An 18,920-nucleotide genomic window follows, 5' to 3' on the forward strand; every position below is an offset into this window, starting at 1 on the left:
AGAATAATTTGTCATTTGTTTAATAAATGGATGAATAATGAGGCGTGGTTATGAGGTACCTGGGCAGACAAAGTCTGTTCAGCTACTTCCTATTGTTACTGACAACAATGCACTTGCAAGCAAACAAGATGCACCATGAGGTTATTCGACTGGACAGGTGGAACTTTCTTTTAATTAAAGTACATAAATTCTAAAATAAGTCACTAAAAATAAATTTTAAAAATGTGCAACCTAGTGTGACCTCTCCTGCCTTAAAATTCTTGTTAACAATTATTAGAATTCTTAGCAGTTTAATTCACACAGCCTTGGACATTTTTTCTTTTGTTCTGACAAGCTACCTAAATCTTTCACTGTTATTTCACATACATGTTTGTTATTGTTTCCTTTACTGCACTGTGTTCTGCTCCACAATGGGAAACTGTTTATTTCTAACTAAAAATTGTAAAGAGCACAGAAGTTTCTGCAAACCTCCAAGTGCCTCTGTGAGTTCAGAGAAAGGAGGGCGGACACAAGGGGAGGAGAGAAAATGACTGGCTCTCTGAAGGAGCCCTGGACTACAGCCCTGTGTCCCTCCACACCCCACTCCCAACCCCAAGCCCAACCCCAACCCCAAAAGAGCAGCTCAGTTTCTGTAAGTTGGTAAATTTTCAGTATAGGATTTCATTGCCAGAGAGACTTTTGCTATTTAAAAGCAGGTTTGATAGCCACTGACCACTAACATACCTGGTCTGTTAGATCATTTGATGTTGGTTCTTTCCTCATGGAAATGTGAGCTCCATGAAGGCAGGGGGTAGAGTGAGTAGAGTAGGTGATTTTTCAAATAAGGGATGTATGAATTAATTAATTTGGCAAAGAAGGAGTTCTACAAAGATGGCTTTCATCAATGTCTGACAGGCTTAAGACACTTGGACACAAGAGAACTTCTTTTGAATTGGGGATGATTTAAATGCAGGGTGACTGTGTAGTGTATTGTGAGCACTGAAATGCTTTTGAAAATGAAGGGTGTAGTGTTCTTCCACAGACGTCAACAATGACCACTTCTAACAGAGCAGGGTATATGTTTTTCTCAGGGATCCCTCAGGAGGGCAAATTTGAAATTTCCCCTTTGGCAGAGGGGATGTTAGGCCCACTTTGCTTGTGTTCTGTTCAAAGTAGTCATCACTCACAGAATACAAGTCAGTTTGGGTTCTGCTGCAGAATATTCATGCCTCCCAATGTTTGGATGTCTAAAGATCCCATTCCTTAGGGGTCTTAATGGACTATATTATCAACAGCAGTAGGGTCCTGGCCCTCTAACCCTGAAGAATGCAGAATAAGTGGGCTTTCCCTCTAGCAAAGAATAACTCTTATACTCCACTTCTGCTACTATTCCCCTCCCAAACCCTTGATAGAGTACCACTCATGAGAGTGGTATCCGCTATTCTCAGGGCCATGCCAGAACTGAGAAGCAGGTTGTAGGGGGGGCAACCATCACTAAGTTCCTCTGGGGAGGCAGTGACTCTGAGTTAGAACACCGCCAGCAGTAGGATGTAAGTCATCTCAGTACACTGGACACTCCATGCTCATTGCTCAGCATGGGCAAGGCTCCCACCTGGTGTGTGTGTGACAGAGTTTGCAGTCATCTGCAGAAAAACAGGGTGTTGTGGTCCCACACTGAGTTTAAGGAGTTTACCCCAGAGTAGAAATGAGACGAGCACGCTAGTGAAACTCCCTTTCATGCTGGTGTTAGGAATGCAGGATTTAAATAAGGCCCTTTAAGAACTCACTGTTATGTTTTAGGAGAGAGGCTTGACCTGCAATATAGTCTTACGTAATATATTCTGTGGTAATGAGGTTACTCTCTGTTCACAAAGTTACAAATCTCACAGGAAGAGGGTGAATCAGCTGGTATACACGGACATTGCACAGGGTTGTCAAACTCTGCTGGAGAAAAATAGACTGAAAGCCACTTGTTTCTAGGTGGTATGCATGCTCACCACATACAGACATTGCATGTCCCTTTAAGTTACAAAGGTATTTGTGTGCTGCTGTGGATTTTCCGCAAGCCGGTCCATTGGGCTTCCCACAGAGGGTTTGACTAGATGCGAGGTAGCCCCTCTCTCCTCTGCCACAGGCCCCATGGAACTGGTTTCAAAAAACCACAGACCCTACTTCATTTTTAGGAGAAGGGACTATCACCACATCCACAAAGGACCTGGGTGCCGGCTCCTTCCTATCTGTGCCCTGTCTCCACCCCACTGAGGGGCTGTCCCTGTGAGATAGTGGAGGAGGTAGTGGGGCATCCTCACTACACAGGGGCCACTCATCAGGATGATGTGGTGCTTGGTGGCTCCTGATCAGATGTGAGGCCACTGAAGCCTGAGCTGGAGCAGGTGGCTAGATACCTGAGGCCAGGCCCCTCTCTAGTCCTCACCCCTGCAAATCAGACTTCCAGGACCAAACTTCTATGATGAGTTCCACTGTCACTGACCTCTCCAAGGACTTGGGCACGAATGCTGACTTGCTCCAACCTTAGTTTGCAAGAGCAGGGAATGGCCTTGGGGGAGCTGGGTCTGTGGAGCTGGAAGCAGAAATGAGAGGTGACTCTAGTCATTTGGAGTCTAAAATTAGAGGCCATACAAATGAGACCAGTACGAAACAGCATGTGCTTAGGAGGGTTCAATTCAATATTCATTGCATCACTTCTATTTACTAGTTCTGGTGTTTTAAACTAACCCCCACCCCAAATAAACAAACAAACAAAAAACTACGCTACATGTCGTGCTTCGAGAGGAGTAGTCATCTTTTCTCGTTAATCGTGTGAAAGTGGGAAAGTGTGATGAGAAAGCAAACCATGAAAATAACTGTTGGCTCACGACTACAATTTCCCTGAGGTCATTTAACGGGGCAGAATTTTCCCCTGGAGCCAGAATCCACTAACCAGGAGCCAGAAGTAATTTTCCTCAGAAAAGCAGTAAGAGTGATAAAATAACTTACAATGTACTTTCCAGAATTTTCCTACCTCCCCACCCCATTCATGCAATTCTCCTGCTTTGCATGCTATCCCTGCTCTGCTGTTGAAATGAAACCATTTCAAAGCCTGCTTCAAACACCACCCACTGCACCTCCCAAGTGCATCTCTTGACCACTCTCCCACAACTAAATCGTATCTAATATTCCCTTTCAGTCCTGAGGAGGGGTTTAAACTCAACTCTTTGTTTTCCTGCTTCTTTAAAACAAAAAGCCTCGGTGATAATCATATTCTGGGTGCCTAGCAACTGCAGTAGACCCCATGACACAAAAGTCATTAACAACCGGAGGTAAGAAGCTCAGAACTGAGAATTCACAAAGCCTTGTGCCTTTTGGGAATGGGGAAAAGAGAGCCCTTCTCATTCTGTCTGGTCTTCTACAGCATTGGGAACTAAACATACCTTACTTAGTTTCTCAGTGGACTAGCCTGCCATGTTACAACGGGGCCAGTGGGTTGAACCCGTGACAGTTTTGGGGATTTGAAGCCCATCCTCTACAGTGTAGAAATTCAGTGGAGCGGAGTTATAAAAACAGGCATGGGGATATAAAATACAGCATAGGGAATAGAGTCAGTAATATTATAGAAACTATGATGGTTCCAAACTGGTGCTATGCTTGTCTGGATGGTCACTTTGTAGGTTATGTATCTAATCACTATGTTGTGCATCTGAAATTAACATTACTATTGTATGCCAACTGTAACTGAAAAGGAAATTTTTAAGTTGTATGATAAAGAGAAAACTAAGAGTCAGAGAATCTTGGTACATTACTCAATTAATAGAACTTTTTGCTGAGACTCATATTGTAACCCCAGCACATCAAAGGAGCACACAAAAAACCTTTAATTTGTGCTTTTTCATTCTCTACACATTTGCATGAGCTTTCTGATGAGACAGGTAGTGCATTCTTTCCACCAAGACTGAAGCACCGGATGTTCAGAGGTGGAGGTGGAGAGTCCAACAGAGACACAGCCCAGTGCGGAGCTCCCTCACTGCCTGGCCCTGATGCGCACAGCAGTCGTCACAGCACTGCTGCCTCAGGAAATGAACAGGCAGTAAGGTGTGCGCTATTCACCCATTTTTACCTATTTGGAATGAAAGCAGCAGAGCCAAGTGCTTCTCCTTCACAGCAGGAGTGCTCGCCACTCAGGTGGCTGACTGAGGGTCTCCTTCTATGCTCTGAGCCTCCTCCCGTCCTCCCTGTGACCTGCTTCCTCACATTCTCATGGATGTGGTGTCCTTGCTAATTTGACAAAGTTAACACCTGATTAATAACTGTTCTGATGGACTAGTTCCTGGATGAGCTGTATCCCCCATTTATAATCTGCTAGTGATTGAAAAATTGTGTTCAGTTCAGTAATAACTGATGGAAATGGTCTATTCTTTTCTTCAGCTGATTGACTTTGTAATTGTGATTTAATAATGTAAATATGACTTGTTTTTCTTCTGAAGAGGAGTTGCCCTCTGATTTTAAACTAAAAAACCTTTAGGCTTTCTTATATCTGTTTCTTTCCAGGACATCACACCTGAGATGCCTTCCTTTTTTGCTATAGTTTTTCTTTAAATACACACACAGCACACACACACACCTCAAATACTTTGAATCAATGGTTGGAAGGCAAACACTATTTTTTTAACCAGCTATTGATTATCAAATATTAAAGCTAACATTTTTTAGAGATAATCTACTCTAATCCATTTATTTTTACATGGGATGAAACAGGAGGCTCAGAATGGTTAAGTAACTTACTCAGTGTACATAGTTAGACAAAGCTCATGGACTAGAATCATGCTCTCCTCTGTGAAAAGCCAAGTGTGAAAAGAATGTGTGTGATATCATGATTTGTAATAAGAAATATCTGTTTGGTCTTTATCCAGTTTCTGACACCCAGCTCTTTAAACCCTTGGAATTTTCTGTGACTGTTGTGGGGCAAAGGTATCTTTTCTTATGTTAATGATGTGACTTTTGGAAAGCACCTAAGGATGGAGGCTGGCTGCCAGGGGAACCAATTTTGTGATTAGAGACTTAAGACTTTCAGCTCCTTGGGGAGAGAGGCTAAAGATCAAGTTCAATCACCAATAGCCAACAATTTAACCAATTAGGCCTCTGTAATGAAGCCTCCATAAAAATCCAAAAGGAGAGCTTCTGGGATGGGAAACGTGGCTGTTTGGGGAGAAAAGTGCATGGAAGGGGGCATGGAAGTCCCTGCCCTTTCCCCATACCTCGCCCTATGAATCTTTTCTATCTGGTCGTTGCTGAGTTATATCCTTTTATGATAAACCAGTAATCTAGTAACTAAAACATGTTCCAGAGTTCTGTGAGCCACTCCAGCACATTCATGAAGCCCAAAGAGGGTTTGTGGGAAGCTCTGATCTATAGTCAGTTGGTCAGAAGCACCAGGGACAGCCTGCACTTGCCACTGGCATCCAAAGTGAAGGGCAGGGGCAGTCTTACAGGACCAGCCTTTAACCTGGGGGAGTTGATGCCGTATCCAGGTAGATAGCAACAGAACCAAGTTGTCAGCTCTCCAGCTGGTGTTGAGTTGCTTATTGTGGGGGAAAAACTCACACCTTGAAACTGGTGTTAGAATTTTCATGGCTCTCTGTTTTACTTCTCTATTGAGTGTTTCTCTACTGTTATGCATACATTCCATATGTGTAACTGTGGGTTCCTCTGTGTATAAAATGCAGTACAAAATACATAACACTGTTACTTACTTTAATTTCATGAGTTACTATCAGTGTGTGATATCCTGTAACTAAAACACCTCTAGAGTCACACACGGTAGAGTAAGCTCAGGGCCACACTCTGAAGTTGACTGATGCTGTCCATTCTGACCCATTCTCTCCAGAAGCTCCCTCTATGGGTCCTGGAAATGCACAGGCACCACTTGTCTGCAGACCAGGCTCCAGGTACTCACCCTGTGTGGTGTGGTGTGGTGTGTACAATGGCCCCTCCGACCTCCCCATTTTTATCCAGGATTCTTCATGCCAGGCCTGCCTTTTTGGAAACCAGGCATCCTTAACAATCTTCCTTGCTTTTCTTCCCCAGAATGACATTGTTTGCCAAGAAGGCAAAGGTTTCATACCTCCTAAGTTAACAAAAACAAACCAACAAACTGATTTGAGCCAGTATGACAAAATATCTAGAAATTCACAGGGCTTTCCTCTCCTTGCAGGTAATATGTGTTAATTTTGATAGAGGCCTGCTGGGGTATGAGTGACAACCAAGCTTAGGAAATCCAGCAAAGGAGGGCGGGGAAGGTGGTGTAGTAGGGACCTGGCGAAGGCAGCTTTAGGGGCTAAAAAGCCTTTGCCTCACGGCTCACCCCAGAGCCGTGCTAAGTGATTGCATCTTCCAGAACCTGAGCCAGCCCCAGACTTCAAGGGTACGGACAGGATCCACATCTCAGGCCTCGACAAAGGCTGGTTGCTGTCCAGTGACTGATGATAGGAGCACAGAATTGCCACCAAGCAAACTGGGGCTCTGCCACCTGGTGTCCTGACATGGGACCCAACAATTAGTATTAAAGAAAACAGGTTTTTATTAACAGGGTTCCAACCTTGGGGTGGGGTCTGAGAGCACTTGTGCTCAGAGCCTGCCTTTCCCATGAGACCCAGAGCCTCCCTTGCTCCCCAAAAGGCTGTAAGCCAACATCATACCCAGAAGTTCCCCATTTCCTTATCTGTCCCTAAAGAGACGCAAACAGGTTTCCATCCCCTCTGCAAGGTGCAGTGCAGGTTTCAGAGTCCCATCCTTCTGTAGCAGCTCTCCCATCAGGATCTGAGGTGTGCGGTTCTTAGCCTCCATGCAGTGGTTCAGGAAAATAGGAGCCGTGTCACACTGGGTCACGGTGGAGTCCAGAGAGGCACATTGTCCAAATTGAGTGGCTTCTCCATACGTTCTTCAAAGAAGCAAAAGTACCTTCTTTCCCACTGCAGACAGCACGGCTTCTCCCCTTCCTCTTTCAGCTCGCCCTCATTTATATGCTCACTCCAAACTTCCTGCATGATCTCATATCCAGCCCCTCCTATGACGTGTCAGTGTCTGCCCTTTCTGCCAGTTTCTTACAATCTTTTACCTTCTTTTGGCTGCCATCTTTAGTCAGGGCAAAAGTTTCCAGTGAGGCACGGATGTCTAAGGATATAGCACCTGAGGCCCGAGAACTAGGAGCTCTTATGTCCAAGGGCAGGGGAAGATGGCTGTCCCAGCCTGAGAAGAAAGAGAATTTGCCCTTCCCCCAACTTTCTCTTCTATACCTGTCCTTAGTGGACTGTGTGATGCCCACCCACATTGGAGAGGACAATTGGCTCTGTTCACTCTATTGATTCAAATGCTAATGTCTTCTGGAGACAACCTCACAGACACGCCCAGGATCAACATTACTAGCTATCCCTTAGCTCAGTCAAACTGACCCATAAAATAAACCATCACGTGGCCCAGCAGATCATGTTGGCTCTGTTCTGGTGCAGCCACAGATCAATTCTGACAGGGGAGGCCAAGAGGAGAGGCGGGGTACAGTACCGAGCACTGTGCTTCTCCTACCCCTGCGGTCCCTTTCCTTGTCTCTTTGCATCTGCTCTGTGGTTGCAAGAGATTAGCAAAGTAAACCAAACTAAGAAGGGATGTTTCTAGAAAACGCAGGGGAGGACAGAAAGCAGAGAGAAGCACAATTTTCCTGCATTTGGAGTGTACCCTCAGTTCCATGAAAACAGGCCTCAAATCATCTGAGTGGTGATTAGTTGTACCTCTAAGACATGATTCCAATATGCCCATCATGGGGAGGGAAAAAGCAGCTCCTTGTCAAAATCTGCATGAACAGGAGTCTTAGAAAGGAAAGGAAGTAATTAATTTCTCCCATTAATACAAGACATTACCCTCAGACACACAGTCCTTCATACTTGTCTAAACCTCTCTTTCCCATCTCCGAGCAGCTACAGAATGGTGACAAATGATGGCCACCTTGAAACTGCATGGTGTTTCTATTCCTGAGCCTGCACTGTTAAGACCCCAGATACAGCAACAGCAGCCTGGGCCAGTTCAGCAGCATGCTCACCTGAGCACAGACACCTTCCTGTGTTTTTTATGGGTCAGCAATCCTGAGCTCCCGGGCTAGAAATCTGCCCATCAGCACCATGGGCATCAGACTGACAGAACTTACTGAATTATTTAGAATTCCTGGGCATAGACTATGTTGCTGAGTTATGAAATGCCATATGACCTTAGTGATTGCTGGTATAATTTTTTGTTTGATAGGAAAAAAATAATTGAGGCTTGGATTGCTAAAGAACACTTACCCCAAACCACATATCATACTAGTGACTAAACAGGTTAGACCCCAAGTCTTCTAATCTCCAGGTGGTGGTTTTCTCTATTTATTCTGCTATTGGCACAAAGTCCTAGAAGGTCATGTGTAATGTGACTTCTATGGTGACTAGACTAAGAAGGGAGGCCAGGAAGATAGACATCTTTGTGAGAGGTCAGCTTACTCAGAATCCAAGCTGGATGGAGAGAGGGAGACAGACTTGCCTAGAGAAGCAGAAACTGCAGACTCAGGGGACCCCTTGACAAGAAAGCTTCCAAAAGGACCCAACACCACATCAAGGGCTCCTAGTCCTTTTTCCCTCAGCTCCTGCTACAGCTGTGTGCAGGAGCCAAGCTCTCCCCCTTTGAACTGGCAAAGCTCCGGCCTGCACACTTTGCGGAGTGTGGGGGGTGTCTCTGGCTGTGGCTGGCCTGTCAAGAGCACGGCTTGTCTCAGTTGGGTATTTTGCCTGGAAGCTAATACATGTATTTTGAAAATATTAATGAACATTAATAATTAGCATCATTGTCATATGGCTGTGCTGTTGGGAACTAATATGGGGAGAGGATAAAAAGGACAGAATAAAAGAAAAGAGAGAGAGGAAGCAAGAGGAGTCAGTCTGCATCAAAGCCCTGTCTTTGGAAACTGAGTGTTTCCCCAATACCCTGAAAGGCCCTAAGAAAGCTACTGTGTGCTCTGGGCCATCCAGGACGTATGGCAGGGTGCAGTTCTGCTGTCTACCCGGCCTAGATCCCTCGAACCCAGCTGGGTTTCCACCTCAGGGGCTGTGGTGCTGATCCCCTCACTCCAGGGGCCTCAGGCTCCGAGCAGCTGCCCTGGTCTGCACTTCCCAAGCGCAGTGTAGCTGGTGGGCTTCTTCCTGGAGAGCAGAACACTCAGGGCCCTTCTTGACTCTGCAGTCTGCATGGGGACTAAACCACTGCCTCTCATTAGATTCAAAGGAGTGAATGTTGGGGCTGGCAACAATCATTCTGGGGAAACAGATATCACGGGGTTGTCTCAGACAAATCTAACAGTAAGGTCACCCTACCAATAAAAGGAGCAGGGGGACCCTTGGTATTGCTATAGGAAAGCAAAACAAGGAAAGGGTACAGCTTTTGCTGTGATGTTGTTCTGCCATTCAGAAATAATGTGAAGATTCTGGAGACTAGCCATCCCTAACAGATTCTGGCCCTCCAGGTTGGCTGTGGCCTCAAGCAGCCAATTTTACAAAACACCCTTGAGTAATTCTGGTGCTGGGAACCCACCGACCACACTGTAATTCTGGGGCTGGGTACCCACTGACCACACCGTGGCACAAGACATTTCTGTTTCTTCAAAATACTCTTTTCTTTGAGAAACAGGCCTGGCTGACTGGTTGTGCCTGCCTAGGGTGACAGGCACAGTCAAGTCTGGCTCTAAAGACATATATAAATGAAATGAAGGAAGCAGTATGTCTTTTGATGACTTGATCAAGTTTTTTTTTTTTAATTCTTGTGTTTTTTAAAGCAGTACTTTATTTAGGGTGCATTTTGCATTTTCTTTTTTACTACTAAAATAACCATGTTGGTTCAGATTACAAACAGTAGTAAATAGAAGAGAAAACACATAATAAATAAAAAGTATTCAAATGTCCTTAACATTTGGTCAATAACTTAACTATTTAAGCTCTTTGCTTTTCAAAAGTAATTATTTTTCTCCAATCTTTATTTATGGCCTTTTGGTCTGAATTATTTGTTTCTGTTTATATTTAGATACTTTTTAGAATGTAAATGTTAGCTACTTTTTTTAATTCGAGTAGGTTACTTTGTTCCCAAATGGACTTCAGCTTCCAACCTCAGCCATTTGTTCTGCCTGTGTTAGAAATCCTACTTCTCTGCACCCTGAATTCCTCTGTCTGCCGTTATCTCTCTATCTCAGTTTCTGTCCACCTGTCTCTTGTCTAGGTCCATCTGTCTGTCCATCTGTTTATCTCTGTCCAGTCCCTCTCCTTTCTCTGGCATGTACTCTAAACTTCCATTTAAAGAGTTTGTGCCACATCCTTGCAGGGACACTGAGTCTTTCTGTCTCACTCAGAAGCACTCCCTTTGGGTTAGCAGATTCATCTAGATTCGAAAAATCTCTTGTCCTGATTCTTCCTACATGTAATGAACCCATCTCAGGGAGAGAAAAAATAAACAAACTAGCCCTGGCTGGTGTAGCTCAGTGGATTGAGCGTGGGCCTGTGAACCAGACGATCGCGGTTCAATTCCCAGTCAGGGCACATGCCTGGGTTGCAGGCCAGTTCCTGGCAGGGGACGCACAAGAGGCAACCATACATTGATATTTCTCTCCCTCTCTTCTTCCCTTCCTCTCTAAAGATAAATAAATAAAAATTTAAAAAAGAAACTAAGTGAAACCAACCTAAACACTTGTCACAGTGCTTTAGGAGAAGCTTCTCTGGCCCTTATGCCCTCCCTGTGCTTGCGGACCTGGCCATTCCTGGCCACTGTGGGCTACTGAGAGCAGCAGACACTGTCTGGCCCAGCCCTGGCCATCTTCACCTTGTACACTGCCAGCTCCCCTTTCAGGGTCTCACCTGCTGACATCATGATGGTATATCTCTCACAGAGGCCGACGGACTGGTGACAGAGGGCCTGTGCACACTCTGAGGTGGCACAGCATTATGTACTATGGGCCCCAAATGCCTTCCTTGGATGTTGGGGCTGGCAACAATCATTCTGGGGAAGCAGAGGAAGCCTGGGAGTCTCCAGGTGGAGCTGGCAGTGGGACAGTGAAGGCCAAAGGAGGTGTCATCTGAGTCATCCTTGGATACTAGCATCCCCTGGAAAGATTTTGGAGAATGTTGATCCTGGGCCTCCACCCCAGGCCAGTTCAATCTGCTTATAAGCATGGGCACAAAGGTCCCTTTTTAAAGTGCTCTTTGGAGGACCTGGTGCATCCCCTGGGAGGAGACCTCCCAGCCCTCACTGCAGACAGGCTTCCAGACAGCCTCTCCCACTGCCCCCATCTAACTGACAAAACCCTTCACATCCTCTCATCTTCAGCTTTACTCCTCCTGCTGAAAAGAGCCCAGTATATCAAAACTGATCTTTCTGGACAGTCCTACTGGAGTCCTTGTCTTCTTCGGTCACCCTCAGCTGCCCCATCGGAATATGGGAATGGCTTTGGAAACTCACCACTGCCATGGAATGTCTTCGTGCCCTGAGCTACTAGGGGCATCATTAATGTGCTTTTCCCCCAACTAGAAGTTTAGTTAACTTGCACCTTAACACATTGATTTTGCCATTAGCCAACTTGCTGTCAACCCCAGGGAAGGAAGCCAGCAAGGAAGCTTGAGTAAGGGTAAGCCACCCCTTTCATGGGTAAGGTCCTTGTGGTCTCAACTCAATAGAGGTTATCTGAGACCAAGACAAGGGGCTTCTGTCACTACCAGCAAAGGAGACATTGGCCCAGAGGCTCAGTATCCAACCAAAATGACTTCAGCACAATTCAATCGCTTGCATTAATTAAGAGAAAATGAAACAGTGGGTTTATCACACTTTTCATTAACTTTGTTGCGGTGAAGGGATGCATCAGGGAGTTGGGAGCAGGCAAGGACGGAATGTACTGCTGTCTGCATTCCCTGGCTTAATTAAGGAGGGGGAGTCCAGAGTTGCTTACTGCCAGCAGTGTTCTAAGGAAAGTCAAGGAGTGGGGCAGGGTGGAGACTGGTGGAAAGAAGAAAGATTAGATACGTGCAGAGGGAGAGTTTTGGGGGTGTCCAGAGTTTCCAAGCCTCTAGCCATCACTACTGTGAACAAATACTGTATGTTTATCTTACACTATTTGCACAAGGAGTTCAAATAAGGAGAAAGCGTACTTCCTTTTCAGTGTGCTTGCACTTAGACAATGGAATGACCCCCACACAGGAAGCTGCTCCAACAGTACAAGGCTGGGCTCGTGTGAGCCTAATTGTCCCAAGTGTTGAAACCTTACCCCGAATCCAACTTAGGGATGTTTCTGTTCTTCAAATAAAGGAGGCTCCTGTGTCAGGAGGTATGTGATTGAGAAAGGGCCAGGAAGTCCCTAGGAAGGAGTCAGAGACCAGGTCCCCAGCTCATGTGGTTCCAGTTGGCAATTTCCCCTGCACAGCCTGGGAGAAAAAGGCCCCTCTTCCACTGTGGCCACTCTCTGTCTCCCTCATGGAGGATGGGTAACTACTGTAATTGGGAAGGTTATTTGCTCCTGTGTCTCATGATCCAGGTAAGCAGGAATAAGGCCATCTTCTAGAAGTGAAGGTGTCCCTCCCAATCTTCCATCATCTTCCTGATCCTCCTCTGCTTGGGTCCATTGGGTCCTCCTGTACTGGACTCTGTACAATGCAATACTCTGTACAGTGCAATACAGACCTTATCCTCGGGCCCAGCTTTTGGCCTGGGACTGAGTACCCAAGTCAAACGTACCTATTGCACATCTCCAGATATCTGCAGTTTATGGGGAGAAAGGCAAGAGCCCATGTTAGCCTTAGATGCTAAGCAAGCCAGCTTGATGACAGCAAAGCTAATATCTTGATCTTTGTGGTGCATTTTATGTGAGTATATTGTATTGACCAGAATCCTACAGAGAGAGAGAGATGAGTCTCAAGATTTAGGTACACATCCATACATGAACTTCTGACAGTACCTGCCTTGCCCTCCACACCTTCAGGGCACAGAGCGGTGGGGAAGGGACTGCTTCAGACAGTTCCTTTCCATGCCCTTATCTTGCTCCTGACCTCTAGGGCAGGATGTCCAGCAAATACACAAGTCAGCCAACCTACACTTCTTCTAAACATGATACACTCCTTGCAGGAATAAATTTTCAATTCCTTGATTGCTTGAAAGACTATGTAGCTTTGGTGTGTGGGCAAGAAGCTATTTTTACAGATGGGTCAAACAGCCCAGGGTCAGACCTAACAGGTCAGAAGCATGCACATGATCATGTGAATATTTGATTCCGACTTTCCCAGTTCAGTATTAATAATGACCATCTATAATAGACCCTCCGCTGGGCAGTAGGGAAACTTCTTTCCTTGCTTTTCCAGAAATCCCACCATTTGGACTAGATGGATTCTGGGGACACCCACCTCTCCCCACTTCCACAGCCTTACTTCTGGAGGCTGTCTTTTCCTCTGGCTCTCTTGCCCATCCAAGTTCTTCCTCTGGCCTTTCTTCCCCATGCCTCTTCTTTCCTGCCTAGATGCTTCCTCAAACCCTTGCCTCTCCTCTCTGCTCTCATCTTTTTCCTGCTCCTTTTCCCTGTGGCACCAGCCCCCAGGCACATGCCACTGTGAGTCACCTCCTGACAGGTCTCACACTAAAGCTGTAACAGGGGCTGGCATTTAACCTCACAAAGGAACCTAAGTTGATCAGCAGCTGCCTGTGGCTCATGAGAAGGGACAGTGACTAGGAGGCAACTTTTAGTCATCTCAAAGGGTTTGCGGGCAGGGTTTGCCTCAGTAGGAGGATGGGTTTTTTGAACTATGCAAATAATCTAGAAAAGGAATAGGCCACCCCCTGAGATCATCCCTGGGGATATTCACACAGAGGGGAAGATATTCTGTGAGGGACAATGATCCAAAAAAAAGTGGGAAGCTAAAGCGTTTGACACCCATCATTTTTTCAACTCCATAATTCTAAGGAATTGGCTAAGACCAAAGAAGAAAACAGTGGACATAAGCGTGAAGGCCAAGATATAGCTGATATGGAAGAATAGGTTGTAAAGGCAGAGAGAACTGGGTAGGAAGCTTCCAGAATTTACTGTAAATTTTTCATTTGATCTCTTCATCCCCAAATGTTTAGGTTTTGTTCAGTTCTGATACCTCACTTGAGGGAGCTAAAAACGATTACATAAAACATTATGCTCAGGGGCAGAAAAATGTAAACTGCTCAGTTTGGGGCTCATGAAACTGCCCCATAGGCTCAAGGACCTTTCCTTCCACACCGTCTCCATCCCGCACACATCATCTAACTCACCTCTTCTGTCCTGGCGGTATGAGCAAATAGCTGCAAGTGGTGTTGGGACAGTGGGCTGCACTGGACCCTTCCCCTGAGGCACTTTCTCTGCTCCTCCACTTTCAAGATGGAGCAAACCCTGCTCATCCACAGCTTGTCCTTTACATTCAGTGACTGTGTTAAGTCAGAACACAGTCCCTGCAGAGGAAACCCCCTGGTGCCCACAGAATCCTGGGGCTTAGTCACTCTATGCCCAGGCATGTGTTCTGCGTTGAAGGTGTCTTGGCCCAGGGACTTCCCACATCCCTGATAAATGGTCTTGTTTGTATCCTTGCAGATCTTAATCTCGATAATGCAATGAATTGAACTTATCTTCTTCGAAGTGCTCCTCATGGAATGAAATAACCCCTATTTTTTTAAGTGTATTTCTCCCAGTGCTTCCAAATCTACTTCTCTTTGCTCACACCCATGTTATACGGGGTGTGTGTGAGTGCACGGGGCAGGTTGATAACACCTCTGTGTTAGTAGCTTGTTTCAGGACATTTCACCGCTAAGCAAAACTGTGGGTCAGACTGGGAGCTCCTGTTTTCATGTACTTTGTCAGGGAAAGTATTACAATCTTGTAGCCCGTCTTTTTGAAAATCCTTTTTGAACGTGTCTTCAGAATGTTTCCAACAGCACCCAGACCATCTTGCCTGCACCTGCCCTTCTTTCTGTCCTCACTCCAGTCCATTCCTCCACTTCCTCCCTTTCCTGTTCCTCCGTCCGTATTCTTCCCTACCCCCATGCCCCTCTGTTTGCCTCCACAGTTGGCAGTTTTGCTTCCTGGCAGCTACAAAGAGGATTGACAGGTTTGCTGCCTTCTTTCCCTTTCTCCATAGCATGAAATCAGAATTTTACCTTGCCGCCAGAACTGGAGAAGGAAGAGAAAGCATTAAACTCACTGTGCTCCTGGGTTTCCAGGTGTTTAGCAACCTAAACTTGTTCTGCTTTACAAATCTCACCCAGTATTCAAAGTAGTTAAGAAAATAGCATCTCGTCACCTTCAGGGAGCTTGAGATAAGGAGGAGCATCAACACCTGCTTCCTGTTTTTTAGCAAAGGAACTGTGTTGGCAGTATGCATGTTTTGAGGGTCCAGATGCTCATCCTCGATGGACCCTACAGAGCCCTGTCTTCCAAAGAGAAGGTGTCCTTTGAGACACTGCTCCACAGAGACCCACTCATGAGAGGCACTCAGTGGCCTTTGCTGACCTTCTGGCCACTTCACAGGCCCAGACAGCTATGAACACGTGAGTGAGAGGGAGCCAAGAACAGCATTTGGGGTTGTCATTTAATTTTGCCTCTTAGAGTGCAGGCCTCAGACCAGCAGCACAGAAATTCTTGTTAGGGATACAGAATCCTGGGCCTCGTGCTCAGCCTACTGAATCAGAGGTATATGTTTGAGTCCCAGGAAAATTTATGTGCAAATTAAAATCTGAGAAGCACACACTTTATAGTACACACTTGACAAATCCATTTTGTCATTTAATGAGGTAGTATTATCTATTGTAATGATCCCCATTTTACATGAAGTGCTCTCTTCCTTCCTTCCTTTTTTTGCTGTCATATAACCATCCCATAAAAATAGCACTATGGATAGTGAAGATAAATCCCCACACTCCAGATGGTGGTAGTTTGTCCTATAATTCCCCCACGAAGGACCCAGAACCATCCTACTCATGCACATACAGAGCATCACTCGTGGTCCTAGCACACTGGTTTCTATCTTCCTCGAAGAAATCCCTTCCCTTTGTACAGCCAACACTCCTGCATTGACCAGCACTCATTGACCTTTACCAGAGGCTTTCAGACATCTGTCTGGTCCACACTACACAGCACAATATGGTCTATCCCATTCTCTCCAAGGAAAGGGGTCAGTGACCCTGCCTGAAGCACCCACCAGTACTGGTGAACATTGCCCATTTGTTTGGTTAAATGCAGAGGGGTTTAATTACCTGTGGCAAAGACACTGTAGCACATTTTGAAAGAATAATGGAGTCATCAAAGTAGAAAGCCAGACTTTCTATCTTGCCACATTTATCCACTGCAGAAAAGGTTCAGTACAACAAATCTGGAAAGTCATTTTGGTGTATTTGATTTCACTGTTGTTTAACCCTCATAAATGCTTAGCCTGGTCAACCTGCGTCATTTCAACAAGTGAGGCAATATTCATCTTTATTAGAATTCCTGAAATAAGTGATGCCAAAATCTTCAGGAAGGACAACATGAACTAACCTGAATGATCACATATCTGTTGGGCAGAGGGCTGCAACCAGCACCATTACTCTGAGATCTCAGGAAATAGGGCCCTATCCCCAAGGCCCAGGAGGTGCTAAGCTCTACAGTGTCTTCCTTGAAATTTTCTAAGTTTCTCTCTGGTGCCTGAGACCAACCTAGGCCAGCAGTAACATTCAGAGGACACAGTCACATTTCAGACTGGGAGTTTGGACCTGCCCCAGACCCCATTCCTCCCTTCAGATCACATTTCCAACCTCTACCCTCAGCTACTCTTCACATGTGTTCAACCCGATTCCTTAGGGTTACAAAACTCACACCTGTGGGCTGGTCCTGGGGTCCTGTCAACAGGTCCAAGTTCCAGGAGGGTAGACTGGTAAAGTTATGGTTTCTGCTGGACAATGCAAGATTTCTTAAATGGCACTGCATGTGATTGGGCTACCAGGATGATACAAGTTTTAGGGAGTCAAACGTTTATATTGAGGTACTGCACACCATCTATGAATTGCCTTGGTAACCAGCACCCAGACACTGATGGCAGAGCCTGGGTGGGCATGACCTGGGGTAGGGGATGAAGGCAAGGACACCAGCAAGAGGTGACAAACAAATTTAGGAAAATGGGCAGAGTGGGTGGAAACTGTCCAAGGCTCAGACATGGAGCAAACAAGATGCCCAAACACCTGCTCCTCTCCTTCCACCTAACAGCACACCCCCTGGGCACACCATATCCTCCTGTTCCCACCCATGATGAACCTCAACTTCATTGACTGAGCACCCATTGGATAAGAATATGCTTCTACAGAGGTGTGAGGAAGGTGATGAAGAGTTTGTGCAGTCCTGAAAACTAATTTTGCTCTGACTCCTGGAGCAAGGAAAGGAATCAGGCAGCAGGCCTCTAAGAAATGCAAATGGATGTACTTCCTCCTTGGCTTTTGTGTTAGCTGTGTTTTCACTGAAGCCTGGTCCTCTGACAGAACTTAGAATATTTGTATTTCAAGACAGAGGCCATGGGGCAAGGAATAAGGCAGAGGGGCCAGGTTGTAAAAACATCATGTAATAGAGACTGCAAGCAATGTAAATTTTGCAGTTCCAGAATATTTTGAATCATGAATTGCAAGCTTCATAAATGCCAAACAATAAACCCTCCAGAATGCCCCACAAAGTCAGCTATTAAATGCATGAGTCTGTTCTGGTAACCATGGATCTATCATTTGGGGCTAGTGTATTTATTTTACGTTGGCAGAAGTTTATTGAGCACCTACTACATAGCAGTCACAAAGTCCTTTCTTATTCATTCATTCTTCACTTTATTTTCTCCTGCGCAGTTTGAAACCAAGCCAACTGTTTATTTGTATTAAAATATTAAGTGGTCACTTATTTGTTTTACATGCAGTAGTAGTTTATATTATGCATTTAAAAGCATTTCTACATAGTGAAAATTAAGATGGCCATACTAACATACCATAAAGTTATTCTTAGTTTTTATTATATTACTGATTATGAAAATTCTATTGAAAATATCAAAGTTTAGTAGTGTGCTGTGGCATTTCACATGTACTCTCTTAGTTTATTCTGATAATAATCATATAAGAAAAATGATATCTTCTTATCAAATGTTCTAAAGTTAGAGTTGGACAAAAACACATTGATTCAAGACTCAAGCAAAAAAAATTCTGTTTTCAAATGCTACCTATAAAACATGATGTTTTATAATCTTGATGTCCAAATCCCATTTCTACAGTTTTTTATATCCCTTCTCCTACAAGTTCTGGCTGTGAGCATAGCTCTGTCCCTGGTATCCCAGGTTCATGACTGTGTTCTGTCTGTTTCTTTTCTCCCAGAAGGCCAGGGCTTTGTGAGTGAGGATGAATACCTGGAAATCTCCAACATCAAACGTGACCAGTCTGGGGAGTATGAATGCAGCGCCTTGAATGATGTTGCTGCACCTGATGTGCGGAAAGTCAAAATCACTGTAAACTGTGAGTTGGCCCACCATCAGGGCATTCCAGGGGGAGATGGAATAGGGATTAAGGAAACAAGCTGGTAATGGCAATGCCATTTCCTGATGGACCCAAGTTGTTTCCCACAGGAAGACACTTGATCAGATTGTTGTGCCCCATCTCTGTCTCCATTGCCATTTGCCCAGTGTCTTCCTGTGACTGTCACAGCCTTTAGCTAATGGGGAGAATTGTTAGCTTTGGATTGGTTTGAAGTCCTAAAGAAGACATTGGGGTAAATGCAGTATCTTCAAGCAAGATTTTTTTTTAAATAGATGGTTATGTTGCTGACAAGGTAGGGTGTCATAAGAACTCCATTTTCACTGCAGGTGGCTGAATGTGCCTTTCATCTTTTTCAA

The 18,920-nt window shown here is 45.2% G+C and overlaps 1 protein-coding gene across 2 annotated transcripts in view; it reads left to right on the top strand.

Annotated features, from left to right (window-relative positions):
• The window catches only part of OPCML (opioid binding protein/cell adhesion molecule like), a 1,111,876-nt gene that overhangs the window by 1,073,926 nt on the left and 19,030 nt on the right, over positions 1–18,920 (top strand). For both annotated transcript variants that reach the window (XM_037038227.1, XM_037038226.1), the window contains one exon: positions 18,406–18,543. In XM_037038227.1, coding sequence (XP_036894122.1) covers positions 18,406–18,543 — 138 coding nt within the window. The remainder of the gene's footprint in view (positions 1–18,405; positions 18,544–18,920) is intronic.

Source organism: Sturnira hondurensis, unplaced genomic scaffold (assembly GCF_014824575.4).
Source record: "Sturnira hondurensis isolate 20B ecotype Veracruz unplaced genomic scaffold, ASM1482457v3 Scaffold0024152, whole genome shotgun sequence".
In the NCBI taxonomy this organism is placed as follows: Eukaryota; Metazoa; Chordata; class Mammalia; order Chiroptera; family Phyllostomidae; genus Sturnira; species Sturnira hondurensis.